This window comes from Lepus europaeus, chromosome 5 (assembly GCF_033115175.1).
Source record: "Lepus europaeus isolate LE1 chromosome 5, mLepTim1.pri, whole genome shotgun sequence".
NCBI lineage: Eukaryota > Metazoa > Chordata > Mammalia > Lagomorpha > Leporidae > Lepus > Lepus europaeus.
This window is the reverse complement of record NC_084831.1, coordinates 26,942,475-26,965,828: the sequence shown is the minus strand read 5'-3', so window position 1 is coordinate 26,965,828 and position 23,354 is coordinate 26,942,475. Positions and strand designations below refer to the sequence as shown.

General features: G+C 52.0%; 1 protein-coding gene across 3 annotated transcripts in view; it reads left to right on the top strand.

Moving 5' to 3' along the window:
- The window catches only part of DLGAP3 (DLG associated protein 3), a 116,281-nt gene that overhangs the window by 88,635 nt on the left and 4,292 nt on the right, over window positions 1-23,354 (top strand). For all 3 annotated transcript variants that reach the window (XM_062193250.1, XM_062193249.1, XM_062193251.1), the window contains exons 6-8: window positions 7,282-7,495; window positions 7,716-8,029; window positions 8,363-8,448. In XM_062193250.1, the coding sequence (XP_062049234.1) occupies window positions 7,282-7,495; window positions 7,716-8,029; window positions 8,363-8,448 (614 nt within the window). The remainder of the gene's footprint in view (window positions 1-7,281; window positions 7,496-7,715; window positions 8,030-8,362; window positions 8,449-23,354) is intronic.

Genomic DNA, 23,354 nt, shown 5'->3' with positions numbered 1-23,354 from the left:
AGATTGTTCAAGCTCCTCTTCCAATCCAGCTCTCTGCTATGGCCTGGGAAAGTAGTAGAAGATAGCCCAGGTCCTTGGGCCCCTGCACCTGTTTGGGAGACCCAGAAGAAGCTCCTGGCTGCTGGCTTCAGACCAGCTCAGCTCTGGCCATTGCGGCCAATTGAGGAGTAATGGGGGAGTAAACCATGGGATGGAACCTCTCTCTCTCTCTTTCTGCCTCTGCCTCTCTGTAACTCTGCCTTTCAAATAAATAATCTTAAAAAAAAAAAAAAAAGAAAGAAAGAAAGAAAGAAGGAAAAGAAAAAAATGGAAGCCAAACAGCCAGGACTCAAACCCGCACTCTTGACATGGGATGTAGGCATCAGTGTACTAAGTAATGGCTTAACCAGCTGTGCTGTAATGCCCCCCTAGTCTTAAAGCTTTTGAACAAAGTTTACAAGCTATTTTGTTTTAGCTAAGGTAACACTGACTGCTGTAACAGATAAACCCTGTTTCTCGATAGTTTAACTCAATAAAAGTTGAGTCCTTGTTTATGTCATGGTTTGTATTAGTTGTGTATTGCTACATTATAAATTATCCCCAATGTAGTAATTTAACAGCCAGGATCCATTAGCTTGCACTTTCGGTGGGTCAGGAATCTGACTGCAGCTTAGTCTCTTAAAAACCAGGAGTCTTGGCCGGCGCCGAGGCTTAACAGGCTAATCCTCCGCCTTGCGGCACCAGCACACCCAGTTCTAGTCCTGGTCGGGGTGCTGGATTCTGTCCCGGTTGCCCCTCTTCCAGGCCAGCTCTCTGCTATGGCCCAGGAGTGCAGTGGAGGATGGCCCAGGTGCTTGGGCCCTGCACCCCATGGGAGACCAGGAGAAGCGCCTGGCTCCTGGCTTTGGATCAGCGAGATGTGCCGGCCGCAGCAGCCATTGGAGGGTGAACCGACAGCAAAAAGGAAGACCTTTCTCTCTCTCTCTCACTATCCACTCCACCTGTCAAAAAAAAACAAAAAAAAAACCAAAAAAACAAAAACAGGAGTCTGGAACTCGGGCCTTAGCCGGGGGTGCGGTCATCTCCAGGCTTGACCCTGGCATAGTCTGCTTCCACACTTCCTGAGGTGGCTTTTGGCCAGAGGTGTCTTCCTTGCCAGAGTCTACTTACAGCTTAGCAGCTCGCTTCTCTGAGAGCCAGACAGTGAGAGAAGGAGTCTAGGATGGAAGCCATGGTCTAATCAAAAGCTATTCCGAGAAGCGACCTCCCATCGAATCTGCCGTATTCAGTTCATTACAAGTGGGCTGAAGCTGGCGCCGCGGCTCACTAGGCTAATCCTCCGCCTAGTGGTGCCAGCACACCAGGTTCTAGTCCTGGTCAGGGCGCCGGATTCTGTCCCGGTTGCTCCTCTTCCTGTCCAGCTCTCTGCTGTGGCCCAGGAGTGCAGTGGAGGATGGCCCAGGTCCTTGGGCCCTGCACCCACATGGGAGACCAGGAGAAGCACCTGGCTCCTGGCTTCGGATCAGTGCGATGTGCTGGCCGCGGCGGCCATTGGAGGGTGAACCAACAGCAAAGGAAGACCTTTTTCCTCTGTCTTTCTCTCTCACTGTCCACTCTGCCTGTTAAAAAAAAAAAAAAAAAGTGGGCTGATAAGTCCATCGACCCTGGAGAGAAAGGGCTTCCCCGAGGACGGGAATGCCAGAAGGCAGTCGCCATGAGGCATGCAGTCAGTGGTGGCCTGCAGAGTGCAGTGAGTTCACCTTCAGTGGGGCTGTCTGCGAGATGCCTGGGTTAGGGGACGGTGCTGCGGCTCAACAGGCTAATCCTCCGCCTTGCAGCGCCGGCACACCGGGTTCTAGTCCCAGTCGGGGTGCCGGATTCTGTCCCGGTTGCTCCTCTTCCAGGCCAGCTCTCTGCTGTGGCCAGGGAGTGCAGTGGAGGATGGCCCAAGTGCTTGGGCCCTGCACCCCATGGGAGACCAGGAGAAGCACCTGGCTCCTGCCTTCGGATCAGCGTGGTGCGCCGGCCGCAGCGGCCATTGAAGGATGAACCAACGACAAAGGAAGACCTTTCTCTCTGTCTCTCTCTCTCACTGTCCACTCTGCCTGTCAAAAAAAAAAAAAAAAGAGAGAGAGAGAGAGAGAGATGCCTGGGTTAGGAGGGGTCCCCTCCAAAGGATTCTGCAGTTGCCTTTGCTAGAATATTCCTGGTCTGGGACTGTGTTCAGTTTGGGGTTATCTGACCCATGCAGACACAGCTGTGTCTATATGAGGACCAGCTTGTGGGCACAAATTCTCAGGCCATTGGACTCTCACACGCCCTACTCCTGTCCACACTGCCTGCACTACAAACTAGCTTCCTTGTCATCAGCCTCTGGTGTTGATAGATTTTTATAGTTTTTAATCTTTTTTAAATTGTCATGTGTATAATTTATTGTCATGTACATAGTCTCAGATTAATTCACAGAGAACTTTTCCTTGTGTGTTGAGAGGCCAAGATTAAAAAAAAAAAATCTGTATTTTCAGTTTTTTGTTAGAGAGAGAGAAAGCAAGCCAAAGATCTCCCATTCCCTGGTTCATTCTCCAGATGCCCCCAACAGCTAGGCTAGATCATGCCAAAACCAGGAGTCTGGAACTCAATCCGGGTCTCCCACGTGGGTGGCGGAGACCCAAGTACTTGAGCATCACCTGCTGCTCCCAGGGTGAATGAGCAGGAACCTGGATCAGAAGTGGGGGAGGCAGGATGCAAACCCAGCACTCGCCGTAGCGATGCAAGAGTCTCAGGTGTGGCATCTTAACTGCTGCGCCAGAGGACGGCCCTGACTGATTTTTTCCCTAGTCTACATGTTCATCAATGATTTCCCCTTTCCTCACTTTATGTGGGTTTTCATTTCCTGCTTCTTGTTTGGGTTTCACATGAGCCCAAAGCCTTACTCCTTTGCCCAAGTGGGTGTTGAAACCTAAGTCTTAGCCGGCGCCGCCGTAGCTCAATAGGCTAAATCCTCCGCCTGTGGCACTGGCACACAGGGTTCTAGTCCCGGTCGGGGCACTGGATTCTGTCCCAGTTGCTTCTCTTCCAGTCCAGCTCTCTGCTGTGGCCCAGAAAGGCAGTGGAGGATGGCCCAAGTGCTTGGGCCCTGCACCCAGATGGGAGACCAGGAGAAGCACCTGGCTCCTGCCTTCGAATCAGCACGGCGCGCTGGCCGCAGCAGCCATTGCGGGGTGAACCAATGGCAAAGGAAGACCTTTCTCTCTGTCTCTCTCTCTCACTGTCCACTCTGCCTGTCAAAAAAAAAAAAAAAGAAACCTAAGTCTTTTGGTTACTGGACCAGCAACCCCTGCCCCCATCTTCCGCCTCCACTTGGCTGTTTGCAGCATTGGCTCACACAGTTAATATTCTGATTTTCCAGTCTCTTCTTTGCTTTTGTCCCCTGGGGACTTATCCTGCTTTCTTGTGAGCTCAGCTATGCATATAAAATGACATTTGTTATATTTTATCCAGTGTTTTAGAGTGAGAGGCTTTTCTAAAGGTTATCTAAACTAAATAACATATGTAAAGCATAAAGGATGTTGCCTGACCCTCAGCTGGACCCACCCACTCCAGCATGCACAGTTTTCAGTGGACCTTAACAAAGTATCTTCCTCTAACCATCCCATGGGCTTGGAGATGGATCCTGGCTTGGAGAAAGGGTGAGGATCTCATTTCTCCAGGTAATTCTTTGACTTTGACTCTCTTGTGAGTGGGGGTTGAGTGCAGCAGGATGGAAGTCAGTGCAGTGATAAAGGAGTATTCACAGTACAGTGTCACCATTAAAAAAAAAAAAAAAAAGATTTAGGCCAGCGCCATGGCTCAACAGGCTAATCCTCTGCCTTGCGGCGCCGGCACACCAGGTTCTAGCCCCGGTCGGGGCGCCGGATTCTGTCCTGGTTGCCCCTCTTCCAGGCCAGCTCTCTGCCGTGGCCCGGGAGTGCAGTGGAGGATGGCCCAAGTGCTTGGGCCCTGCACCCCATGGGAGACCAGGATAAGCACCTGGCTCCTGCCATCGGAACAGCGCGGTGCGCCGGCCGCAGCGCGCTACCGCGGCAGCCATTGGAGGGTGAACCAACGGCAAAAGGAAGACCTTTCTCTCCGTCTCTCACTGTCCACTCTGCCTGTCAAAAAAAAAAAAAAAAGATTCATTTATTTGAAAGAGTTACACACAGACAGGGCGAGACACACAGAGATCTTCTATGTGCTAGTTCACTTCCTAAGTGGCTGCAATGGCTGAGTCTGGGGCAGACAGAAGCCAGGAGCCTGGAACTCTATCCCAGTCTGCCATATGGATGGCAGGGGCCCAAGCACTTGGGCCATGTTTGGCTGCTTTTCCAGGCACATTAGCAGGCAGCTGGATCAGAAAAGGAGCAGCCAGGACTCGAACTGGTGCTTATATGGGATGCCCATGTCTCAGGTGGTGACTTAAATCTCTGTGCCATAAGGCTGGCTCCCGGGCTGGTGCTGTGGTGTAGCAGGTAAGGCCGTCACCTGCAGTGCTGGCATCCCATGTGGGCACCAGTTTGAGTCCCGGCTGCTCCACTTCTGATCCAGCTCTCTGCTATGGCCTGGGAAACCAATGGAAGATGGCTCAAGTTCTTGGGGCCCTGCACCCATGTGGGAGACCCAGAAGAAGCTCCTGGCTCCTGACTTCGGATTGGTGCAGCTCCAGATGTTGTGGCCAACTGGGGAGTGAACCAGTGGATGGAAGATCTCTCTCTCTCTCTCTCTCTGCCTTTCCTTCTCTTTCTGTGTAACTCTGACTTTCAAATAAATAAATAAATAAATCTTTAAAAAAAAAAAAAGGCTGGATCCCTGATGTCACAATTTTATAATGGTAACCTAGTGAAAAGCAACTCATCTGTAGTAGTTCCCAGGAGTCTGTATGAGTCTGTGTTACCCTTGGGTCCTGGTCCTTGGGTCTCCAATTGAACTGGAAGGTATGTGGCCCCAGGATGCTGCTGTCTGCCTTGGATAGAGTTGATGGGAGATGTGGCCTACTGGTGGGGTTTAAGAGCTTCAGAATCTCTGCAAAAGAGAGGCCTTTTGTTGTAAAGAGTTATTGCCACTGTGATTTATGAATCTCATAGCATTAATAGTAGTCTTGATGTCGGCTGAGCACCTACTATGTGCCAGGATAGTGTGCTTGATGTTTAATACACAGAAAGTTGAGACCTCGTTGGTCTAGACTCCAGACCAGAATGCTCTCCTGTGGTTGTATCAGCTCTCTGATGTTCTAGGGGGGCCCCTCGGGGCTGGACTTGTTCTTGTTGAGAAGCGTCTTGAGCCAGAAATAGCAGAGTTCAGCACCTAAGCTTCTGGAAATACCCGGGTAACTTCTGTTCTTGGTGTCTCAGAGTCCAGAGACAAGATTGAGAGGTAGACTCCAGGGAGGCAAGGCGAGAGCCCAGCTGTCTTATGAGTGTGGCTTGTGTCCATCCGACACGAGAGCACTTGACTTCCATAGGGTTTTGGATCACTTTTTCTATGGCCTGTGACTTTTGTATGTTTCTAATAAAGTTGTTTTAGAAAAAGCTTCAGGAAGTCCAGACAGGTTCTCAGTGGAACCACTGAATCTCAATCTCCTGCAGATTCAGCTCTGAGCAGCCAAGCCGCCAAAGTGAAGATGTTTGAGAGTTAGAGAGCACAGGGTCCAGAACAGTGGGGCCCGAGTTAACGTAGGTTGAACGAGCTTCCTGGAGATTCTGGTAACTCAGTCGGCCTGACGTGGGGGCCAGGAAGGGTGGCATTTGACTTCGTCGTAGCACTCACCTGCTGGTGACCCTCGGACAAGTCATTTGCTGTCTCTGAGAATGGAAATGGAAGTCCCTGCTCTCTTGGTGGTGGGTTCTGGTGAGGTCTTGTTGTGCTTTGGTGGCTGAGCTTTACGCACGGATCAAGCCACTCCCCTGGGCATCTTTTGACTGCACACAAAGGTGGTGCCGTGACCCTCCCCTGGGAGACGGCACGGGATGCAGCCACGGGACATCCTTGCTGTCGTGTTTGCCACAGGACGCTGCTGCCAACCTTGTCCGTGACTTCATGCAATGACCCCTGCATAATCACCCCCAGGGGACGTTCTCCTGGGCTCAGGGGCAGGGATGGTTGTGCTTCTCATGAACACCTGGCCTGTGCTTCCCAGGGAGGCCCGAGACCGTCACATGCACCAGGGGCTTCCTGTGTGCCTGTACCTGCACCAAGTGCTTCACGGACTCTCCTGAGAAGTCCTGTAAAGATGCTACCACTGTCACTCCTGTTTGACATGCGAGCAAACGGGGGCCTCAACACTTTGAACTTTCCCGGGGCCGCACTGGTAGGGCCAGCGCTTGAGTCCGGGTGAGTCCCACCCATAGCAGGTGCCCCTCAGGCTGTGCTCCCCTGGGTCTAGTCGCTCAGAAGCCTAGGGTTAAACATGCACCCATCTTGGGCACTTTTCATGTCTTTCTCACCTGTGTTCTGGATGCAGCCCTCAGCCCTCGCACCACCTTGTCCTACCTTTGCTTTCCCTTTGCCATCAGTTTTCTTAGGCGCTGTGAACCAAGCTGCCATATTTATATTTAAATATGGTATATTTAATCTTAGTGCGGTGGTGCATGGCACGGCTCCACGAACAACATTTTTCTTTTGCTTTTTTCTTACTTGCTTTTTCTTTTCTTTTTTCTTTTTCTTAATACCATGGATTCTGTACCACACAACGTCAAAAAACAAAACAAGAACCTCATCCAGGAATGGCTGGGTGCACCTCAAGAGAGTGAGGCCAGGGCAGGACGCAGCCGGCCACGCCGGAGCCCTCGTTAGTGGGCAGAAAGTGAGGGAAGGCTGGGACACTTCGAGGTGGATCATCTTTGCTCCATCATCTGAATTCCATCCTGCCACTTGCTCTCTATCGCCATAGGCTGCCCCTGCTCGGTACTGTAGTGATGATGAGTAATATAATACGTGTTCTTGCAGTCCCTAGCTGGTGCATGTGGGAAGAGACAGGTGAGGCGCTGGGAGGGAAAATGTGGCCATCGGGCAGAGGTGGGATGGAGGTGGGGGTAATTAGAGGAAGAAGGGGCCGCAAAGCAGGCCTGGGGAGCAGCACAGGGCGCCCCCACCCCAAGTGCCTTTGCAGAATGTGGGTTTCTTTTGGTCCAAATACAGAAAAAGCGGCACGCAGGGGTATAGCCACTACTGGGCAGATGTTTTCCTAACGCAAGGCACATGGCACGGCGACCCCCAGCCCCTCGCAGCCCCTCACTAACCGTTCCCCGCCCCCCACCCCACCCCCAGCTCAGCGAGGAGCTGAACCAGCAGCTGGAGGCCGTGTGCGGTTCCGTGTTCGGTGAGCTCGAGTCCCAGGCCGTGGACGCCCTGGACCTGCCCGGCTGCTTCCGCATGCGGAGCCACAGCTACCTCCGGGCCATCCAAGCCGGCTGTTCCCAAGATGACGACTGCCTGCCCCTTCTCGCTGCCCCTGCCTCTGTCTCAGGGAGGCCCGGCTCCTGTGAGTACGCGGGCCCGCGGCTCTGCCTCTGGCCGGGCCCTCGGGCGGATCGCACCCCGGTGGCTTCTCCGGGTGGGACGGTGGGGAGCGCACCCCTGAGCCAGGGACGCAGCCTCACGTGTTGTCCGCGTGGCTGCCGGGCCCGGTGCGACCGCACGAGCGAGCGTTTCTGGCGTGGGCCGCGTTTCTCATCCGCGCTTTCTGTGTTCAATCACCGCAGCCTTCAACTTCAGAAAGGCCCCGCCCCCCATCCCGCTGGGAAGCCAGGCCCCGCCCCGCATCTCCATCACCGCCCAGAGCAGCACCGACTCCGCCCACGAGAGCTTCACCGCGGCCGAGGGCCCCGCCCGGCGCTGCAGCTCCGCCGACGGGCTGGACGGCCCTGCCATGGGCGCGCGCACCCTCGAGTTGGCGCCGGTGCCGCCCCGGGCCAGCCCCAAGCCCCCCACGCTCATCATCAAGACCATCCCTGGCAGGGAGGAGCTGCGGAGCCTGGCGCGGCAGCGAAAGTGGCGGCCGTCCATTGGGGTGCAGGTACGAACAGGAACCCGCCCTGGCAGGTTGAGGATGGGTCGAGGGGGCCTACGGGGTCTTCTGGGTGTGCAAACCTTTTTGTTGTTGGCTTGTCCCAGCTGCAGGTGGGCCCCGTGCCTGGTCATGGACAGGATGTTTCCAGTCGGCCAGTGCAGAGCAGTGCCCAGGGGTTACCACCTTGATGCCCCTGGTCTCTTCTCTTGTCTGGGCAGATTGCTTTTGCAAGATGTGCCGAGTGGCTTGGGGCTCAGCCTGTTGCTGGCCATTCTCCCTGGGAAGGGCTTGCGCCCCTTGACTAGCCCCAGCCACTGACTCCTCCCCGCTGGCCACCAGGTGGAGACTATCTCAGATTCGGACACGGAAAACAGGAGCCGAAGAGAGTTCCACTCCATCGGTGTGCAGGTGGAAGAAGACAAGCGGTAGGTGGCAGTGAGGGCGTCCTGGGCTGGCTTCCGCTGTGGGCGTGGAAAGGAGAGAGGATTGCATACTGTCCCATCTCCATGTGCGTGCTGTCTTCCCGGAGTTTGGGGGCCAGGCCTTTTTATTGGGGGAGTCAGAGCAGCTGCCGAATGTTGTGCATAGAGTTGTTGACGGGGGTCACCCAAGCCGAGGTGAGTTCTTGCACCCATGACGGCAGACCGTGCCTCAGGGGAGGGAGGGAGAGGCAGCAGCTAGGTGCCAAGCAGGCCTCCAGCGATTGTCCTTTCCTGGGGATAACAGGCTTCAGCCAAGGCCTCCTTACGTCCTGTGGCGAACAAGTATGTGAGCTCAAGAAGAAACAAACAGGAAGATTGCCTCTCCCCGGCCCCTGGCAGATAGAACACTCCTCCTCACTTGGCTCCCACCAGCATTTACCCAGTCGGGGGTACCTATTATATGCCTGAGTCTGCGGCGTACTCGAGACAGCAGAATTACCGGCAGCCACTCTTCTGACATTAGGTGGCCTCAGAAACATTGCTCCCTTCATTTCCAGCTAAAGAATTCGCACCGCGAGCTCCGGAGGGCAGAGTCCTCTCTGCTATTGGGGATACACTTTGTCTCATGACCCAGGGGCAGTGCAGTGCGTGTGTCAGGCTGGTGGCCCTGGGTCTGCCGTCTGGGAATCGGGAGGGGGAGGCAGGGTGGTGGTGGCTGGGAGGGTTTCCTGGTGATGGGAGCTGCCCAGGCCATGCCCACAGGAGAAAGCAAGCCAGTGTCCTGGTTGCAGTCCCTTGCAGTGCTGTCCCCAGTTGCTGCTGTTGGGCCTCCCCGCGAATTCTCCCAGCTCTTCCAGGGCACCCCGTGGATGTCTCGTGTGTGTCCCTAATGTAGTCATTTTGGGGTTCCTGTGGGGTTCACCATTTTGCTGCACTCCTACTTTAGCTTCCTGAAGTTTTGCAGCCTCCTGAGAATGTAGAAGCCCCCATCAGGGCTGGCAAAAAGCCACCCGAGTTGTCCCCATCGCTCCTAAAGCTGCTGTCTCCCAGACTCTCAGTAGGCCACAGGGATCGCACAGAAGTAGCACTGGACTGCCAGCTCACTTTGCAGAAATCCAAGACTCGAATTCTTGAGAGAGGGGGGTAGGGTCCTGGGTGGCTGCATCTCTGTGCTCTGCCCCTGGACTCTCCTGCTGCCCTGTGGGCCCTAAACCAAGCCCATGTGTCCCTAGCCACTCCCTTGAGAGGTTTCTGGGCCCTCGTGCAGAAGGACCCTCCCAACAAGCCTGCATCCCGGGGAGAGTGCAGGCAGCATTCCAGCCAAGACTCCCGCAAAGTCAGCAAACTGCCATGCAGCCATTGATCCACTCATTCAGCAAACACTCCTTAAGCCCTTGTTCTATGACGGTTCCTGTGCCCTGTGTTCGTGAGTGAGGAGACATCAAAGACAAGACTCTTCCCCTCCTGGAAGTTCCAGCCTAGAGGGACATGGAGGCAATGAATAAATAATCCCCATGTAAAAAAAATAGGATTACACATCACGATCTACTACGTAGTGGGATTTTATTGTACATTAATGCAGGGCTGTGAAAAAAAACAGAGGAGATGAGGGAGAAGGGCTCTTAGATTAAGCGGGCACTTGAGCATTGACTAGAAACGCTCAGGTGATGTTTGGGGAATAGCGGATGTGGAGGTGCTGGGGCAGGAGAGAGAGGGCTGCGTGTCGGGAGCTGGAAGAAGGTCCTCGCTGCTGGTGTGGGGTGGGCGGGGCAGGGCTGGAGTGGAGAATTCCGGGGGCCGTGGATAAAGCATTAGAAGTAATGAGTAGTGACTAAAGGGCTAAAGAAGGGGTGTGACGTGCTCTGATTGATGTTTATGAAAGATCGGAGCTGCTGAGTGGAGAATGAATGCGAGGAAGATGCCGGTGGCAATGAGGGACCTCTGTGATCCAGAGGGACGGCGGTGTTCTGTCCCGTGGTGGTGACGGTGACTGGGGACTTTTGATTCTATTGCATTTTATAATCGGACACTGCTAGAACATGGGAACATTATTGGGTTTTGTGTACTGATTTTATAGACAGCAGCCTTGCTGCTCTCTCCTATTAGGTCTCACCGGTTGTCTGAGAATCATGAGGGGTTTTCCGTGTAGTCGGTTATTTTATGCACTTGAGGACATTTCTTTTGAGTCTGCATTGTGGGGTTCTTCTTAGAATAATGCGCTGAGCAGGACTTCTAGCTCCCTTCGGAAAAGCAGCCTGCTGCTCCCATTCCTGACTTCAGCGCCTCTGCTTCTCACGGCCATATCGGCTGCACATTCCAACAGGTACCGTTTGTTAAAGGCTAAGTACATCTCTGGTGGCTAGGAGTTCTGATTTTTATTGTTTAAGCAGAAAGTGTGAGTGGAACTTTATGCAATGTTTTCTCAGAATTTTACTCAGATGATCATAGACGGTTCTCCCTCCATATATAATGTGACGTGCACACATCGACCCGTTCTTTCATTCTTGGGATAAACCCTGCTTGATATCATTGTCAGTTTGGATTGAATTTGGTTGTGAGTAACAGGGCCTCAATAGTATCTTTTTTTAAAAAAAAATTATTTATTTATTTGAAAATCAGAGTTATAAAGAGAGAGAAGGAGAGGCAGAGAGACGTCTTATTTTTTTTAAATATTTATTTATTTATTTGAAAATCAGAGTTAAAGAGAGAGAGAAGGAGAGGCAGAGAGAGAGAGAGAAAGGTCTTCCATCCGCTAGTTCACTCCCCAATTGGCCCCAATGGCCAGAGCTGCGCCAATCTGAAGCCAGGAGCCTGGAGCTTCTTCTGGGTCTCCCACGTGAGTACAGGGGCCCAAGGACTGGGCCATCTTCTACTGCTTTCCCAGGTCACAGCAGAGAGCTGGATTGGAAGTGGAGCAGCTGGGACTCAAACTGGCACCCATATAGGTTGCCAGCATTGCAGGCAGCAGCTTTGCCCACTATGCCACAGCGCCAGTCCCCAATAGTATTTTAAGCAAGTGTTTCTTCTGTTTCCCTCTCACTTAAAAAAAAAAAAAAATCAGGGTGGTCACTTGGCACAGTGGTCAGGATGCCACTTGGGCCACCCGCATCCTATTTCAGAGTGACTGCATTTGAGTTCTGTTTCCTCTTCCCGTCCAGCTTCCTGCTAATGTACACCCTGGGAGGCAGCAGTGAGTCCCTGCCACCCACATGCCACCCAGGCTGAGTTCCTGGCTCCTGGGTCCAGCCTGGCTCAGCCCTAGCTCTTGTGGGCATTTGGTGGGAGTGAACGAGCAGATGGAAAATCTCCATCTCTGTCTCTGTGCCTTTCAAATAAAATGAAGAAGAGAAAGAAGCCAGCCTGACTGTAGGAACTGCTGTGTCAGGGCCTGGTGCCTTCTACTGTGCTGTTCTTCTATCCTTTGTATATCACTGCATAGGCAAGGAGCTGAAGTTCAAATGCCACCTCCCTGTCTGCCTTCTGAGCAGTGGGAAGGAGAAGAAGGCATTCTTTCTCTTTAAAACATCACTTCCGGAAAGTTCCACACAACACTTGTCACCCACAGCAGACAGGAGCCTGATCCCCTAGAGGCACCCAGCTCCCAGGGAGGCGGTGGAGCCCCGTCTTTCAGCAAGGATGCCACGCACAAGGCACAATAGACGGTGTTTGCACTTGGGGTTCTTGTGGCTACAGACGGAGATGAGGAGGGCTACGTGGGGCTCCAGCAGCTTTTGTCCCAGTCTTGCTATATTTTATTTTATTTTTTAAAGATTTATTTAATTTTTTGCAAGTCAGAGTTACACACACAGAGAGAGGGAGAGAGAGAGAGGGAGAGTCTTCCATCTGATGGTTCGCTCCCCAATTGGCTGTAATGGCTGGAGCTGTGCCGATCCGAAGCCAGGAGCCAGGAGCTTCTTCCCAGTCTTCTGCACGGGTGCAGGGACCCAAGGACTTGGGCCATCTTCTACTGCTTTCCCGGGCCATAGCAGAGAGTTGGATCAGAAGTAGAGCAGCTGGGTCTTGAACTGGCACCCATATGGAATGCTGTGCTTCAGGCCAGGGCATTAACCCACTGCGCCACAGCGCCAGCCCCACTATATTTTATTTTTATGCATAGTGCTAGGTTTTTGATTAGTTATCACTCTAAGATTTTTATATTTATGGTCATAAGTGATTCCAACCTACAATTTTATTTTTGTTGCCATTATTCTGCTCAGGTATTAAGGTTATGCTAAACTCCTAAAATGGATTTAGTAGCTTTCTCTGTGTTTCTGTTCTACGGAACAACTTGTATAAAGTAGGAATTATTTACTGCTTGAGGTTTGCAAACCTCTAAAACTATCAGGCCTTGATGCCTTTTAGCAATAGGACAAACTTTTAAAACTCCAACCTTGGTTTCTTTGGAGGTTATTGATCCATTCTGGTCTTCTTTTTTTTTTTTCTTTTAAGATTTATTTATTTATTTGAAGGTAGAGTTACAGACATGGAGAGACACAGAGAGAGAGGTCTTCCATCTGCTAGCTCACTCCCCAGGTGGCCGCAATGGCCAAAGCTGAGCCAATCTGAAGCCAGAGCTAGGAGCTTCTTCTGGGTCTCCCACGTGGGTGTAGGGGCACACAAGTAGCATTAGCAGGGAGCTGGATCAGAAGAGAAACAGCTGGGACTTGAACCAGTGCCTACATAGGATGCTGGTGCTGCAGGCAGCGGCTTTACTCACTATGCCACAGCACTAGCCCCTTATTTTTTCTGGAGTCAATTTTGGGGATTTTTTTTTTCTAAAAACCAACCATTTGACAAAAGTTGACAGTCTTTAAAAGTTTGGGCACAAAATATTCTTTCTCATAGTAGTATTGTAATTATGTAAATTTTTTTATCTCTAGGTTATATCACCTGTTTCATTCCTAATACCATGGATTTATATCTTACCTCTCTTTCATGATCAACCTTGCCTGAAATTTGTATGTTAGTGTTTAAACATATTTTTAAAATTATGCCTTATTAGCCTCTTAAAAACTAACTTTAAAAATTATATTTTATTAGTCTTTTAAAACACTAGTTTTTGGTTTTGGTGGGCAATCTTGAATATTTCCTTTCTTCTGCAACTTTTTTTTTTTTTTTTTTTTGCTTCTACCATGTTTATCTTTTTTCAACCTCTTGAATTGACACCAGTTTTCAATAGTTCTTATTTTCTGACATGTGCTTTTAGGGCTGTCAGTTTCCTTCCAGCTTTATTGTGCTAGCTGCCTCTCACAGGTTTTGAGATGTCGTGTTTTCATTGTGCAGTTATAAATAGTTTGTAACTTTCATGGTAATTTCTTTTTCTTTTTAAAAAATTTTTTAAAAGTTTTAAAAATTTATTGATTTATTTGAAATGCAGAATTAGAGAGAGAGAGAGAGAATCTTACACCTACTGGTTCACTCTCCAAATGGCTGCAACAACAGGGGCTGGGCCAGGCCAAAGCCAGGAGCCAGGGCCTTCATCCGGGACTCCCATGTGAGTACAGGAGCCCAAGCACTTGGCCCATCCTCTGCTGCTCTCCCAGGCATATAAGCAGGAATCTGGAATCTGGAGCTGAGCTGAGATTCGAATCCAGGCCCTGCAGTATGAGATGCCAGCACCCGAAGTATCATCTCACCTGCTGTATGGCCAGTCCTCGTTATTGATCTCCAAAGTCGCTACATATGGTCAGAGTGTGTTCTGTTCCTTAGATTTTGTTGAGGCTTCCTCCATCTGAGAGAGGATGGTTGTGGGTGTGCCATTTGCCTGGTTATGTTGTTATTTTTGACCCTAGTTTGACAGTGCTGTTCCGAAGCATCCAAGCTTATAGTTGTTATATCTTCTCTTTTATCATTCAATAGGTGACTTTTCAGTCTTACTGATGGTTTTTGCCTTGTAGTCTCTTTTGCCTAATTGCATTGCTCTGGCTGCTTCCTCTCAGTAACTTTTCTATTGTCTTTTCCCATCCTTTTATTTTATTTTATTTTATTTTATTTTATTTTTGACAGGCAGAGTTAGACAGTGAGAGAGAGAGACAGAGAGAAAGGTCTTCCTTCCGTTGGTTCACCCCCCAAATGGCTGCTACGGCTGGCACACTGCGCCGATCTGAAGCCAGGAGCCAGGTGCTTCCTCCTGGCCTCCCATGCGGGTGCAGGGCCCAAGCACTTGGGCCATCCTCTACTGCCTTCCCGGGCCACAGCAGAGAGCTGGACTGGAAGAGGAGCAACTGGGACAGAATCTGGCGCCCCAACCGGGATTAGAACTTGGGGTGTCGGCGCCGCAGGCGGAGGATTAGGCTAGTGAGCCGTGGCGCTGGCCTTTTTTTCTTTTTTAAAAAAGTTAATTTATTTGAATTGAACATCAGAGTTGGGGGGAGCGAGAGGGAGAGGGAGAGGGAGAGAGAGAGAGAGAGAGAGAGTGTGTGTGAGAGAGAGAGAGAGAGAGAGGTCTTCCATCTGCTGGTTCACTCCCCAAATGGCCACAACAGCTAGGGCTGGGCCAGGACAAAGCAGGAGCCTGGAGCTTCTTCCTGGTCTCCCACACAGGAGCAAGGGCCCAAGTACTTGGACCATTTTTCACCACTTTCCCAGGCCATCAGCAGGGAGCTGGATGGGAAGTGGAGCAGCTGGGACACAAAGTGGTACCCACATGGGATGCTGGCATTTCAGGCATCAGCTTAACCCACTATGCCACAGTGCCAGCCCTATCCCTTTATTTTCAGTCTTCCTGTATCTTTATGTTTTAGGTCTGATGCTTCTAAATGATAGCTAGCCAAAGTTTAGTGGACATATTTTACCCATTTATATATTTTGATTATTTATTTGAATTTCTGTGATCTCTTTAGAATTTTTCTATTTGAACGCTTTTCCTTTGTCTTCTGTTGAACTGATCAAACTTACTTTACTTCTCTTTTTCACTTTACTTCTCTTTCTCACGTCAGTGTTTTGGAAGTTTATGGCCTTTTGCCACATGTTCCATCAATGTGCATGCTGGCAGTTGGTCACACACCTCTGCAAATTTATTTTATCTGAATAAATTCAGTCTGGCTGTAAAAAAAAAAAAAAGGAAGTTTACATTTCAGAAGTGATTTCTCCTAAAAACATAACAAGATATAGTTAATATTTTTCTAATAAAGTCTAAAGTTGGTATTTCTATAAGTACAAAACATGAGCCTTGGAACATTCCATTTGTTATATATATTAAATTTTTTAAAAATTTTACTTTTTGGGGGCTGTCTCTCTGGCATAGTGGGTAAAGCTGTTGCCTGCAGTGCCAGCATCCCATATGGGTGCCAGTTCGAGGCCCCCCGGCTGCTCCACTTCTGATCCAGCTCTCTACTAATATGCCTGGGAAAGCAATGCAAGATGGCCCAAGTGCTTGGGCCCCTGCACCCATATGGAAGGCCTGGAAGGAGCTCCTGGCTTCAGGTTGGCTCAGCCCTTGCTGTTGTGGCCATTTGGGGAGTGAACCACTGGGTGGAAGATTCTCGTTCTCTCTCTCTCTCTCTCTCTCTCTATCTGCCTATGCCTTTCAAACAAATGAATAAATCTTTTAATTTTTTATTTATTATTTTTTGAAAAGTGCAGAGAGAGAGCAGGATCTTCCATCCACTCATTCACTCCCCAAATGCCTACAACAGCCAAGACTGGGCCAAGCTGAAACCAAGAACTGGAAACGCCATGCAGTCTCCCACTTGGGTGGCAGGAGCCCTACTAGTTGAGCCATCACCTGCTGCGTCCCGGGGTGTGCAGCAGCAGGAAGCTGGGATCAGGAGCAGAGCTGGGACTGGACCCCAGGCCCTCTAACGTGGGTTAAGCAATGGCTTAACCAGGAGGACAAATGCCCACCCCTCCTCCATGTTACAGATATCTAGTATTGTGGTTATGCCTCCTGGAAAGGCTCTGCTAAATCAGTTGCTGTGATATCCTTTGTGGTTTAATAGCTCAGATTTACAAGGGCGTCTTAGCAATTTGTGTGTTGCTCTCGTTGGCTCCTGCCCACTCCTCCCTCACAGCCTCTGTTTCCTTGATGCTGCAGCACGGCTTGAGCTTTGGCCCATTTTTTATTTTGTCTTTATTTTATTTATTTAAAAGGCAGAGTTACAGAAAGGGAGAGAGAGAGAGACAGAGACAGAGAAAAGTCTTCTATCCACACTGGCTCACTCCCCAGATGGCTGCAAAGGCTGGGCCTGGGCTGATCCGAAGCCAGAAGCCAGGAGCTTCTTCCAACTCTAACCACGTGGGTGCAGGGGTACAAGCAATTGGACCATCTTTTGCTGCTTTCCCAGGCACATTAGCAGGGAGCTGCATGTGAAATGGAGCAGCTTGGAGCTGGCACTGTGGCGCAGCAGGTTAACACCCTGGCCTGAAGTGCCGGCATCCCATATGGGCGCCAGTTTGAGTCCCGGCTGCTCCACTTCTGATCCAGCTCTCTGCTATGGCCTGGGAAAGCAGCAGAAGATGGCCCAAGTCCTTGGGCCCCTGTACCCGAGTGGGAGACCCAGAAGAAGCCCCCTGGCTCCTGGCTTCGGGTCGGTGCAGCTCTGACCATTGTGGCCAACTGGGGAGTGAACCAGTGGATGGAAGACCTCTCTCTCTCTCTCTCTCTCTCTCTCTCCCTCTCCTCTCTCTGTGTAACTCTGGCTTTCAAATAAATGAATAAATCTTTAAAAGGAAAGAAAAAGAAATGGAGCATCCAGGACTTGAACCGGTGACCATAGGAGATGCTGGCGTTGCAGACGGCAGCTTTACCGGCTACACCACAACGCCAGTCTTTGAGCCTGGCTTTCCAGGCAGTGTCTCAGCTTCGGGTACAACCTGTGCTTCACTGGTAGTGCTCACCTGGGCCCACACCCACACAGAAAACAGCCTGAGCATTCTGACTGCCCAGCATCCTACCTCCAGGCCACATTCCTGTGTCATTGGCACACGTGTTTCTGGTCCAAGTTTGTTAGTGTAGCAGACCATCTTGGCTGCCAGCTGAATGCACGGGGTCTCCTTCCAGCTCCCCACGGTGCACAGGCCTGGAGTCTCTCCTGCCTCCCTGCCGCCTTCGCCTCCAGCCTCTAACATCTGTCTGGCCCTACGTTCCCGCGGCTCACTTGGCTCCGACGCCCTCTCACTGCTCGGGTTTTGCATTTCTCTTTTGTTTCTGGTGTCCGAAGATTTCTCCTTCTCGTGTTGCAGCTCAAACACTTCCGGCTTCTGTTCCATCCAGCATGTATGTGTGCTTGGGGCGTGGGTGGGAGCCTCCTAAGTTGATTCTGTCTACCGTATTGATCAGTTGTCTGCCCTGGGCTGATAGCAGCAGATACGGAGAGCCATGGACCTGTTTGAGGAGCATTTGGAAGTGAAGGTCGGGGAAGGGCAGGGGCGGGCAGAGCATGCGGTCTGCCATGCTCGCGTGTAAGGTCTCAGCGAGGTCTTGGTGGGGCGGGCCGAGGAGGGATGGTGGCACTGAGCGCGTGTCTGCAGAACCCAGTGCCTGGGACAGGTGATCACACCGGGAACTCAGAGGGAGTGACAGGTGGGGAGGGGGGGATCTGGCCCATCTCTCTGGCCAGGCTCCCTTGCTTGTCTGCTGTAGGCATCCTTAGTTATGCACCTGCACAGCCCTTGCTGTCCCTTATGTCCCTGGCACTTTAAGTCTGACTCACCACACACCATGCCCCAACTGGCACATAAAAGCGAGCCATGCATCCCAGCAGCCTTGCTGGGCAGACGGCCAGACTGGCCCCCTACCCACGGCCACGCCATTCCCTTGGACTCTCTCATCCTTACTCCTGTCTCAGCCCAGTATCCACTTCTCGCCTCTGTTCTTTGGTTTTAAAAATTGCTGCCTTTCCGAGTGTTCCCTGCTGACTTCTTTGGGGGAGGAGTTTGGACTTACTGCCCCTTGCCCCTGGGGGGTCCTTCCCAGTGTCCATCAGCGGTGATAACATGGCTTAGGATGAAGTGCACAGGTCTGGGGATGGTGCCTCCGTGCACCCCCAGCCGAGATTCCTCTGTCCACAGCGATGGGTTGGACGCTCTGGTTTGTCAAGTTTGGGGCTGGGTCTTAGGCTGCAAAGAGATGCAGCAGCAGACAGAGCCCCTGGCCTTGTGAAGCTTCCCCACCACTGAGTCCCAGAATCTGCTAAGTGACATGGAGTTCCGGCTACCAAGGAGGACTACGTGTGCCGTGAGTCTGTCTAGCAGGCGGCTTTAACCCAGTCTGTCAGGCGCGGCTTCCCTAGGGGAGTGCCATTTGGGTGGGGAGTGGAAGGATGAGCAAAAAGTCACTACATGAAAATGGAAGATAAGTGTTCCAGGTAGAAGGAACAGCATGTGCTAGGCCCTGGGGCGGGAGGGGGCGTCGTTAGGAAATAGAGGCCAGCCCTGTCTGAAGGCATCCTCACCCTGGGCCAAGATAAAGGAGAACATCAAATATCCTTGCTAAATATTGGAAGGCTGTTCCTGGGCACTTTGAAGTCATAGAAAATGTGATTTCTGCCTCCAGCTCTCTCTAACCAGGGCTATCCTCCTGTTTCTTCCCTCCCACTAAGACCTTATGTTAAATCCTAGATTTAGCAAAAATAGAAACAAAGCCACCACCAAAACCTGCAAAAAAAAAAAAAAAAAAAAAACACCAGGATGCCCAGTTAAATTGGATTATGAGATACATAATGAGTAAATGTTAGCACAAGATGTCCCATGCACTATGTGGGACATACTTCAAAAAATACCTGCTATGTATCTGAAACTCAGGTTGAACTGGGAATCTGATATTTTATCCGACAACTTTGCTTGTGTCACTCGTGCCTACCCAGGGCCTCTTGTTTTTGGCTTTGGGGCCTTGGAAGGGGTGTGTGCTGGCCGCGTGAGCCCCTGACCTGTGGGAGGGAAGCCTCCGTGCTCAGGAAGGTATATTGCAGGAGAGATCGGCCGACCAGGTGTCAGCTCTGCCTCCCTTCTCAGCCTTTGGCTCAGGGATGGTTTCTGGCTGCAGAGGGCTCCTCCCGGATCTCCCACCTTGGCTGGGGTGGTGGCCTCAAAGACTCCTGCTTGGCTGTGTGTCTAAACTCTTCGCTGCCTTCTCCAGACACCCATGCAGTGGCTGTGCCTTGCTGAAATGTCCCTGCCCTTCCTCCTCCTCGTCCCCCGCCCCCTGGCAGCCTGCTGCCAAACACTGCTGGCAGAACTTCTGACAGTTTCTGGAGACTGAGCGTTCCTTGGACACCGTGTCTCTTGGGATAATCCAGTCTCTGCCGAGGCGCGTGTGTTATCCCCAAGGGAGGTACAGTAGCGACACCTCCTGTGAAGACAGCGCTAGCCGCGATGATTTCCAGTGCCATCAGGAATTCAGTCATTGTCACCTTGAAGAACGCGAGGGGAGGAGGCCTCTGCATCGCCACGCAAAGGCTCGGGGAGAAAATATTGTGAGTGCAGGGTTATACATTCGTGACCAGGCACAACTGGAGCCAGTTTCCAGCTGGGGCTTACGGCTGTCTGTGAAGACCACGGCCAAAGGGAAACAGCGACTAAGCCTTAGGCTTCACCACCCTGAAAATTCACCTGTTAAAATTAGGGGTAGGTTTGGTGGTGGGTTACAGGAAACCTCGCCAGCGGCAGTGACTTAAACATGATGGAGGTCTCTTTCTCTCTTGCTTCAAAGTCCAGAGAGAGGCCATCAGGCTGCTGGGTGCTGTGCGGTGTCCGCTCTCGGGCTCCTCCCATCTGATTACTCCTCTGCCCTTGATCTTTGCCTGTGGTCTAACGTTCCAAGGTGGCTGCTTGAGGTCCAGCCATCACACCTGCATTCTATTCCTCAGGGAGGAGGCAGGGACAGAAAGCACACACACACATACACACACATACCCCTTTTAAGAACACTTTCTGGAAATGCACCTACCATTTCTGCTTATGTCCCCTGGGCTAAAACTTAGCCACTTGGCTACCCTTAATTAATTATAGGGGAAATTGGGAGGAGAATCATTTTCCAAAGCGGCCATGCATCCAGCCTAAAATTGTGGGATTCTGTTACTAAGGAAGAAAGGGAGAACGGCTGTTGAGAGATAATTATTGGTCTCTACCATTCTTCCTTCCAAAAAGCAAGCAGCCAACCAGCCAGCCAACGTTTGTGTGTGAGGGGCTGCCCTATTTAGTGAGGGAGACAGATATGCAAATAGCTAACCACCATACAATGTGATACAGAGCATAAAAGAGGTTTTGTGCAGAGTGCGGTGGGGGCACAGATGGAAACGATCAACAGCAATCACTGTAATGAATAACGGCAGTGCCCAGCTGGGTTCTCAGGGCCACAGTCCCGTTCTCGTGTTTGTCCGGATCCTTTGCTTTTCAGCGGGAACCACAGACTCCCGCCCGCCCCACTTCCCCGTGAGAGCGAACACAATGGCAGGCCAGGTGCTGTTGTGTGTTCTCTATAGATATTATCCACAGCGATCCCCGGAGCTGCTGCTGCCTGCGTTCGCACTGACAGACGACGAGGCAAGGCACAAGCGCTCGAGCCGGCATTTGGACCCAGGCACTCTGGCTCCAGAGTACCTGGGCTTGATGGCTCTGCCGAGCCGGCTCCCCGCAGGCTGCTCACTGTTGGGCCTCCCCTCGGCACCCCCAGATCTCCAGCAGACAATTCTGCCTGCTTCACAGGGACGGCTGCACGCACAGGGTGGGACCGCTCTCTGCACCCGCACCAGCCCCCAGCTTGTTTCCTCGCCTTCTCCAGCCTACAGAGGCAGTGGAGTGCAGTAGTTTAAGAGGGGCCTCTGCATTAATTTGGTAACTGTTTCAGCTGAACAAACCACCTAACCGCTCTAAGCCTCAGTTCTCTCATCTGTAAAAGGGGTGTGATGCAGGCACCCTCATCACGGGACTGTGTGTGGGGGCCGAGTGTGCTTCATCCAGCAAGGTGCTTAGCTGAGCACCTACTAAGTGCCTGGAGGACGTCCGTTGTGTTGTGTCCTCCTGACAGCTGGTGCCTCGGACTGTTGGTCACTTTTCTCCGCCTCAGGTTGTGTGGTTTCCTGTGTCTGCGATAACAAATGACCACACTCAGCGCTGTGATACGATGCAGATTAGGCTCACGCATTTCCGAAGGTTAGAAGTCTGAACTGAGATGCACTGGGCTCCCTCCCTGCTGGAGGCTCTGGGAGAGCCCGTCTTGTCCCCTTTCCCAGTTACACAGGCTGCCTGCACTCACTCCCTGGTGTGTGGCCGGCTTCCTCCCACAGCCAGCAGGGGCAGGTTCCCACATCCCACCTCCCCCTCTGACTCGCTTTCCTCCCTTGCTCACAAGTGAGGGCCAAGTGATTAAATTGCACACACCCAGGTAACCCAGGCCATTCTCATCATGTCGGGATCCCGAGTTGCAGCTCCCCTAATGCCATGGCAGGGAACTTGCTGATGGTAGTGTGTGTGTGTTGGGGGGGTGGGGTGCTGAGGACAGCCATCTCTGGGTGGCCAGCATTCTCATGACAACCATCCCAAACCACGTCACTCCTTTAACTGCACGTCCTTCTCCCGTCCTCCCTTCTCGGCCACGTTCTTTGAAGGCGATGACCAGATTTCAGCACCTCCTGACAACCCACTGTGTCTGCAGCTTTCCCCACATCCCATCCAGCCTACTCTGGCTCTGATCACTCGTGGCTCCCACGTGGCCAGTCAGCGGGCAGCCCTCTCTCTCATCCGGCCGCATTTCCCATGGTGGCCGCTCACGTCTTCCCGGGACCTTCCTCTCCCCTGTCTGCCTTTGGATAACTTTCTCCTGGTCTCTTCCTCTTCCTGCTGGCTTCCTCCTCGCCTCTGTGGACAACATGATCTCCGCCTGCTTTGGAAATGCCCGTCTTCCCCAGGGCACTGGCTCTTGGCATCTGTGCTCCATCGCTGCTTACTTGGGTGACCTTGTCGCACACTGCCAGTTTTGTTCTAAGATTTATTTATTTATTTGAAAGTCAGAGTTACACAGAAAGGGAAGGAGAGGCAGAGAGAGAGAGAGATATCTTCCATCCACTGGTTCGCTCCCCAACTGGCCAAAATGGCTGGACCTGGGCCAATCCAAAGCCAGGAGCCAGGAGCCAGGAGCTTCTTCTGGGTCTCCCACGTGGGTGCAGGTGCCCAACGATTTGGGCCATAGCAGAGAGTTGGATTGGAAGTGGAGCAGCCAAGACTTGAACCAGCGCCTGTGTGGGATGTCAGCAGTGCAGGCGGCAGCTTTACCCACGATGCCGCAGCGCCAGCCCCCTACACCACCAGTTTTAAATACCGCTTATACCAGGACTGACCGACACCTACTGGTGCTGTGCAGATCTCTGGTCCCTGGCTGGGAGCATTGGTGAGGACTGTGCCCCCAGTACTCCCAGAAGCTCCTCAACTTCTTCCATGTCTTCCTTGAAGCAGACACTGGGAAAGAGCTCATCAAGCTATCTGCTGAAGAACTGTGAAGCCCGGGGGCCTGGTGTGCCTCTGTTGTAGGCAGTGTGGCCATTCCCAGCAAGGTGGAGCATGGGCCTTCTCAGGACTTCTCCGAGGATGAGCGAAAGGAGGCAGAAGACTCAGTGGTGCCGCGGGACAGGTGCATGTTTAGTGGGGTAACAGGAGAGCAAGCTGGGACATTGACTCCTCCGTAACACATGTGTTGGAGGTATACTGTGTCTTTACTTCTGTGGTTTGCAGCTGCTGGTGCCCCGAAGGAGCCGCAGGCTAATTGGAGCTCAGAGGGGGCCCCGGTGTGTTCTGTCTGTGTAGCTAGACACTGAAGGTGCTCCCCATGGAGCACCACGGAACTGGGCAGTGGGGCTGCCTCTGGTCACAGAGAGATTGCTGAGGAGTGGCCAGGCCACTTAGGGGGCTCACAGAGGAGGAGGGACTTGTGCAGGAAGTGCAAGGGAGTGACACTGCTGCTAGCAGGTGAATAG